The following is a 7,758-nucleotide window of genomic DNA, read 5'->3' as shown; positions in this document are numbered from 1 at the left end:
TGGAAGGAGCACCGCTCTTCATTCCCAATCATATTCTTGCTTTCAACAACACATCAGTGTGCCCTCGCTTGGTCTCCTTTGATTTCTTTATTCCATCCGGAATGGCGTAGCGAAGCAGCTAGTGGTAGGTTGAGGGAATGATTCTCATCTTGTTCAGGTAGTTTTGACCGAGCATGGCATTATGAGGAGTCGAGCAACCATAAAATGGAAGGTCATTAGATGTTTGTATGCCTCTGCCTCAACCACAAGTTTCACAGTTCCCAAAGACCAAATAGAGGTTCCGTTGAAGGTATGAAGGTTATTTTTTCTATTGTTGATGTTGTTGAGGATTCTTATCTTCTCGACTGCGTCTTTGAAGAAGACATTGACTCATGATCCATTATCCACCAAAACTTGGCTAACCATAATGTTAGAAATCTATACCTTGATGGCAAGATCGTCGTTGCGAGGGGAGTAAACATCTTCTAAGTTTCGATCAAAGAACATCAAGATGTTAGAATCAATAGGTAGTGGTTATTGATTGAAGCCACCATTCAAGGCTTCTTGCTTGTTGCCTTCCTTTCCTTTCAAGTCTTTCCTAGATATTCCTATTTTTCGTCTATGCAATTGATCCTGGATAGTGATTCTTTTCCTGACCATCAAATTGGGTGAAGGTCTTGAATCTTTCTAAACTTTCTATGTCACATTTTGGGAGTAAGTCGTTGGGGCTATGCGCATAACTTAGATCAACGGTTCTTGTTGGGTCTAAGTAGGCATTACCTATACCATTGCTCATTAAAACGGGAGACGACATCTTCAAGAGCCTTTACTTGTATCTTGAGGTCAGTGAGTCTCGCTCGTTCCTTAGATAGTGAGCTTATTCAGAGATCCTTTACAGACACATATATCTGCAACATAATCTCCCGTATTCGGTCCATGACAGAAACATCTTCGTTCTCGCGCATGCCTAGAAGTGGTGCAGTCACAATGTGATCTCTTTAGAGGGCCTTCATAGGGGTATAATGATATGCTCGAGATGGATATGAGTTCACTTCCAATGAAAGCAACAATTGTTGGAACCAAATTCGTGCACTGCCACAAGTGATGGAGATGCATAAATTCGAGTAACCTGTAAAAGAGTAGACAACCGTGAGCAAGCTAAAGACTTGGTGTGTGCTGGTCAAAGGCTTTCAAACAGTCAAGTTAGTAAGCAAAATAACTCAAATAGTGGGCAAGAAAGTTAGAGTGCGATAATTGCGTTACCAGATATGAACCCTAGAATGACGTATTTATACCAATCGGGAGAGAGACCTTTTTAAGATAAAATTCCTTATTAAACCAGGAGAATTTCAGAGGATATCTAGGAGTAGATATTGCATGCCTTTGGGGGTGTGATTACTTGTGGTGCACGCCAATTCCTCAATGTAGGAACTCCAAGCATATACGAAACCTGGTTGATTTCGTGTTGGATCAAGTTCCCGTAACTTGCGGAACAAGTATGGTCATTCTTAGTGAAGTCGTTCAGACTTCGCCCATTGCTCAGTTAATCCAGCTCCGCTCAGAATTGTTGAGTCCATGACTGAACTTCTTAGATACTTGTATTCTGGTCCACCTTACTCCGGCCCTAGAAAATCATGGTCCCACAACTACGTCCCAACTTCACACCCTACTCTTTTTCTTACTGTAGATTAGTGTATAATATCGTTTGTACTTGAAAAAATCATTAAGCATATGTCCCTATGCGTGTGGTTTCATTATTTGTGCGTTTTAATTAGGGCTAGTACACAGTTTTTTGCAGTTTTATTTTAGGGTAAAAGCAAAGCCGAATTTTTTTGCGGTTTATTCATTTTAATTGGAATCGAAGTAAAATCAAACCATTCAGGTTTAGTTCAATTTGGTTTTAATTTGGGCCTAACTTATAGGTGTGTTAAAAAATTGGGCTTACCTTACATGTCTGTTTCGATTTTGGGTTATCAACTTTTTTTTTTCAAATTTTAATTTTACAATTTTTTTTCCAGTTTGTTTTAGCCCTGAAATGGGAGAGAGGAGCATTTTAAAGTAAGTAAAACCATAACTGATAACCACTATACCAAAGTTCAAGGAAATTCCTTTTGGGTTTGTTTCAAAATCAAAAGGGAAAAATAAATTACAGCAACCAATGACCTCTATACTAAGATTCAAGTATCCAAATTTAAATCTTGTATGGATTCCGCCAAATAACCATTACCCAACACCTAACTTGCTAATTAAATTAAATATTTCTTTATAATGCGGTTCGGTTCTATTTCGTTTCGTTTCCAAATATTAGGAATCGAAACCAAATTGTTATTTTAGCTTTTGGTGTGATTTCAAACTGAAACTATTTTCAAACCGAAAAAATGAATCATTTGATGCAGTCTAGTTTAGTCTCGGTTCAGTTTTTGATTTTCCGTCCCAAATGCCGACCCCTAGTTTATATTATATTGCAGAAGAAAAAACTAAAACTTTGCACCTATATGGAATTTACATATGGGCGGAAAGCGGAGAAAACCGGGAGAAGTCGGTAAACATAGTAACCAAAAAACCACATTGAATAAAGAAACAAAAAGAGGGGCATATTCGTCAACATGCCGCCCAATAACTTGACCTCCTCCTCACCACGCTCGCAAAATCCCCCACCTCAAATCACAAACCCTAGCGCTCGCGAGCCCTCGGACACCGCCGCAGATTCACGCACCCCCGCCGCTCCAATCCCTCTCGGAGATGTCGCACTTCGGTCGATCCGGACCTCCGGACATCAGAGAGACCTACTCCCTCCTCGTCCTCAACATCACTTTCCGTAATTCTCCTTTTGCCCTCCTCCTCCATCATCGCCTTGCTCAAAATCCTAACTCTCTCCCTTTCTCTGAAACTCTCTCTCTCTCTCTCTCTCTCTCACTCTCTCTTTGTGTGTTTACAGGAACCACCGCGGACGACCTTTTCCCTCTCTTCGACAAGTACGGAAAGGTCGTCGATGTCTTCATTCCCCGAGACCGGAGAACTGGCGATTCCCGCGGATTCGCCTTCGTTCGGTATAAGTATCAGGATGAGGCGCAGAAGGCTGTGGAGAAACTTGATGGTTCCTCTCTCACTCTGCCCACTTATTAGCTTAATTAGAAGCTGGGATTTTTTAATTAATCAATTGAATTTTGATTTCAGGGAGAGTTGTCGATGGTAGAGAGATTATGGTTCAGTTTGCTAAATACGGCCCCAATGCGGAGCGAATGTAAGTTTTTCGTGTGATGTAATGGGTTTTGAGAATTGTGTTTGTTGCAAGTTTTGATTTTTTTATTGGAGTGTTGCTGTTTTAACAATTTTGGTTTGGTTTGTTTTTGATTTTCTAGCCACAAGGGTAGGGTAAGTGAATCAACTTCTAAGCTCAAATCAAGGTCCCGAAGCCGTAGCCGGAGCCCTCGTCCTAGGTGAGGTTTCTTCATTTGCTGGAATTGGGTAAAGCACAAATCGTTGTATTCTGATTAACTATAATTGGGTAATACCGATATCTTGTGTTCTAATGTTGCGTTTCTAGTCATGCATTACCACATATTGGTTTTGCAGTTTCCTTCTGAATAATATGTGCGTGCTGTATTTAGTTGGTATTTACAGTTCACTGTTTGCTTTAATACATCTACGCATTTAATTTTAGCAGCTGATGGTTATCAGTTGCCATTGAAGTGGACTGCATATATGCAAGGGGTATGCTGTTGTAGCATGGGGTGATGGTTGTATCATAGGGTGATAGGTGTAGCAGTCTGGACTGATCGATTTTTGTTTCTTAAACGTTATCTGGTATTGGTGTTTTTCACCATCCTACAACTTTTTGGGGTTTTGGTGAAATTTTCTGCCGAAGGAGTAGAGGAAGACCTGGGAAGACTTTGGAAGAGACTCTAAGAAAAGAGTTCGAGTACTTGGATCTAACGGAGGACATGACACAGAACCGAGCGCAATGGCGTTCTAGGATTCATATGGTTGACCCCACTTAGTGGGAAAAGGCTTTGTTCTTGTTGTTGTTGTTACACCTTCGTACATAATTTTTCTTTCTTTTCTTCATTTTTTACTGGGGGTTTGCACATCCGTTTTTGTTTTTATTTTTTAATGATTGGGGTCCTAGCATAATGGCAGAGGACCAAAGGACTCTTTAACAAGGCTCAGGTGTTTTGAATTCGAAATACCTACTTCTTTCGATCCTCAACATTCTTTCTTTTTTCATGTTGACGAAGAGCTCTTAACGATTTCTTAGTGCTACATGATGCTTTGGGTGGAGGGTGATGTCTCTGTTTCAGTTATTTGATTCTTACAACGGTACAGCTGTTCTTTGAAGCTGGTGTATTTTTTTATTTTTTATATAATTTTTTTATTGAGTTTATTAGTACAGTTATTCTGACATAGGCCTCTATTCTCACTGAACAGATTTTACATGGATTTAGGGTGTTTTATTTATTTATTTATATTGGGAGCTAATACAGCCATATGTGTTTGTTAGTAATTGTGTGCTTTTGGAAAGCTGTATCACTGACATGAGAATAAAATTTGTGGAAATTATGTTGCAGCAACTGACCCTAAAAATTTTCAGGTATCGAGATGAATATAAGGAAAAGGATTACGGAAGTCGCAGTCGAAGTAGGGATAAATATAGTCGTGACAGGCACCATAGGAGTGAAAGAGAGCATCGCTACAGAAGTAGGAGCCGCAGTGCAAGTCCTGATAATCGTAAGAGGGGCAGATATGATGATGAGCGGCGGAGTCGAAGCCGGTCATATGGAAGGTATAAAATATTGTTTCTGATAATGTCTTTTATCATGAATTATTGTGCCTTACTAAAGTGTTATTTGATGCTAACCTTTTGTACTTGAAAGTGCCTCTCCTGTTCGGAATAGTCCCAAGTCTCGCAGGAGCCCCTCTCCTCGTAGGAGCTCATCTCCTTGCAGGAGCCCTTCTCCTCGCATGAGGACATCTCCTCGTACGACACCTTCTAGGGTTGAGAATGTTCATGGACGCAACCGCAAGGAACGCTCTCCTACCCCCAAAGATGTTTCACCAGATGGACGACGTGATGATTCTCCAAGTCTTTCCCCTCGTAAATCTGATGCTGATGTAAGCCCATACACTTTGGGTAGATATTTAATTGTTCCTATTGTTGGATTGCAACATATTATCGCATGAATAAGTCTGTATGAGTCGTTTAAGTTGTTATATTGTTCTGCAGGAATGATGGACCCTCATCTATTGGCCCGAGATGATAACATTTGGCTTGACGCCTTGTGTCTGCATTCTTAGTTGGAGGATGAGTTTCATATTTGGATCAAAGTATTGAATGTTACTTTTGACTTCGTGCAGTTTTGTTGAAGGTTGAACATTTCTTTGTTGGACTCAGTGAGTTTTTTAACTCATCTAAGTCTGATGGTAGCCTTTTGTATTCTATTACTGGGCTGGTACAATATTAAGGGTTTGCTGTAGTTTTTATAATGGCCTTAGCAGTCCATGCGAATGGGAGTCTTCTGATTATCGTTTTACATTGCAGTTTTTTAGGTTCTATAATTAGCGTTTTTATTTTTTTCAAAATATTTAATCTTTTTGGTTTCTTTCTATTCGTATTTGTTTTGAGCTTTTTTATTGCTGGCATTTTTTCTGCTTCGTTATTTTTACTTATGTTTGTTTTTTCTTTCCTTGAACTGAAACTTGCTTTGTTCATATACTTACGGTGGACCATATACTGGCCTTATTTATTAGTGATGTTCGGGAAGAGTGAACATTGCTGATTGGTGAGATGCTGTAGCTGTACTAGCTGTTGGTGCTATTTCTACTACAGAAATGGTAGATGTCAATGTGTCGTGTCTCTGCTGATTGCAGTCTGGTCTTATCCTATTATCCTACTTGCACTGGTCGATAGTTTGGCCTTATGTAGTGGTATCAGGAAGAGTGAACTTGCTGATTGACGAGATGCTGTAGTAGCTGTTGGTGCTTTTTTAACTACACAAATGGTAGATGTCAATGTCATGTTCTTGCTGATTGCGGTCCGCTCTTAACCTGTTTTGCTTTCATGAATCTCTGGTTGGTAAGAGTAAAACTCATGTTTCCAGTCTTATATCCATCGGTTTTTCAGTTTTTTGTTTTTCCCTTGATCACACTGATTTTGCTTCACTGATTGTAAAGTTTTGGTCCTGTAAAGGAATCGGGGATGCTGTGGTTGCCTAAAGTTGGTCGGAATTCACTTGCCATTGCATGTAGCCGATGCAGTATAAGCTGATGCATTAATTATTTTTAGTAGCTGATGCGGTTTTTTTCTTATAGGAGCTGATGCAATTTATAGGAACACATTAATTTTTGTTTTGCTTTTGTTTTCTTTTCTGGGAGTAGAAAAAATAGCTGGGTGGTGGGCGCGTTACGATCGATCATTAGCTAGTTGCTGGCTGCCGCCGCAGTGCTATGAATATTCTCTAGTCATGCCCATATTTAGTTCATGTTCAACTAAAGCTAAGCTTGTATAATGATATTCTACTATTGTGCAATTTTTCTTTAAATTCATTGAATTTCTTTCGGGTCTTGGTACGACGATATCATTGTTAAAACTCCTGGATACACCTCAATGTGGCATCTTAGGCCGAAAGTGGTGTTACTTTAACTTAAAAACACTAGGCATTTCGATGTTGGCACTGGATGTCACTGTAGCGTGATCAGAGGTGTAAGTCTTGCGTCTTGCGGGATTTTTGTTACGCTGATGATTGACATTGTATACGTGTGACTGGGTCTTCGGACTCCTCACAACAAATAGAAGAGTTCGGGCTGGTTTGGGGTTGTGTTTTTGCAAAATGTAGCTTATTAAAAAATTTAGAACATCAAATATATATAGTAAAACAAAACAAAAAAATTGCTTATTTAAAAAATTGTTTTCAGTAGAGAAACATAGCAAAGTAAAAGCATAGTCTACCATGCGACCATGCTTCTAAAAAAGTTATTTTTTATTTTTCTTTTTCAAAACATAGTGAACAAGTGCCCATTTAATGATGCGTTCAAGGGATGTGTATATCTTTGTATATTTTACAAAATGACAATCTTTGGTTTGCTTAATTTTTTTTGGCAATTAATATATTACATTAAATATTATATCATTTTTAGTCATTTAACATATTTATATCAATTTTATATTAAAATTTACCAAACATTCAGACACTGTTTTTTATGTTAAAAACACTTTTACAACAAAAAAACTTTACCAAACACTCAACAACTTCATTGTACAATTGTTTATTCTCACAATACAACATAAATAATTTTTTATTTATTTTTAGGGTAAATTACACTTTACCACCTTAAGTTTGGGATCGATTTCAATTCTTTACAACATCTTTAAAACATTTCAATTTTATACCTCAAGTACTATTTTATTTCAATATAATACATCTGTTACATTTTCCATCCATTAATCCTTTAAGAGTTGACATGACTGCCACATTTGTGCCACGTGGCAAAAAAAAAAAAATTTAATTGAAAAAAAACGTCCCTTCCCCCCCCCGCCGGGGCATCTCCTCCACTCTCTTCACCTCCGCTAACCCCAAAACCCAGCCCATTTGAGCTACTCCACATCATCTCTCTGGCTTTTCAATTCCAAAAAATCCATTCCAGAAATCAAAGGGCAATGGAATCAAAAACAAAAACCCACAAAAGTGCAAGAAACCTAGAAGAAAGAATGGTCCTTGCAGGACTTCGAGATTGGAAAACCCATCTCCTCCACTCTCTTCTTCTTCCGTTTCTTCTTCCCTC

The 7,758-nt window shown here is 38.7% G+C and overlaps 1 protein-coding gene across 3 annotated transcripts; it reads left to right on the top strand.

Moving 5' to 3' along the window:
- Positions 1–2,635: 2,635 nt before the first annotated feature.
- LOC103962198 (serine/arginine-rich splicing factor SC35) lies at positions 2,636–6,534 on the top strand. Of its 3 annotated transcripts, XR_669519.3 has the most exons (8): positions 2,636–2,797; positions 2,918–3,076; positions 3,157–3,223; positions 3,342–3,419; positions 4,571–4,762; positions 4,854–5,091; positions 5,204–5,370; positions 5,728–6,534. XR_669519.3 is itself a non-coding variant. In XM_048581320.1 (7 exons), exons 1-7 carry the CDS (start codon positions 2,722–2,724, stop codon positions 5,207–5,209), a joined length of 795 nt encoding a protein of 264 aa, XP_048437277.1. In that variant the 5' UTR covers positions 2,636–2,721; the 3' UTR covers positions 5,210–5,510. The 3 variants fall into 3 exon arrangements, 2 of the variants coding, with proteins under 2 accessions (XP_048437277.1, XP_009373151.2); XM_048581320.1 differs by lacking the exon at positions 5,728–6,534 and having other exon boundaries at positions 4,875–5,091; positions 5,204–5,510; XM_009374876.3 differs by lacking the exon at positions 5,728–6,534 and having other exon boundaries at positions 5,204–5,510.
- Positions 6,535–7,758: the final 1,224 nt, after the last annotated feature.

The sequence above is a fragment of a genome, unplaced genomic scaffold (assembly GCF_019419815.1).
Source record: "Pyrus x bretschneideri cultivar Hongxiangsu unplaced genomic scaffold, Pyrus_bretschneideri_v1 Contig17, whole genome shotgun sequence".
NCBI classification, from domain to species: Eukaryota; Viridiplantae; Streptophyta; class Magnoliopsida; order Rosales; family Rosaceae; genus Pyrus; species Pyrus x bretschneideri.
This window is presented reverse-complemented; position numbering and strand designations above follow the sequence as displayed.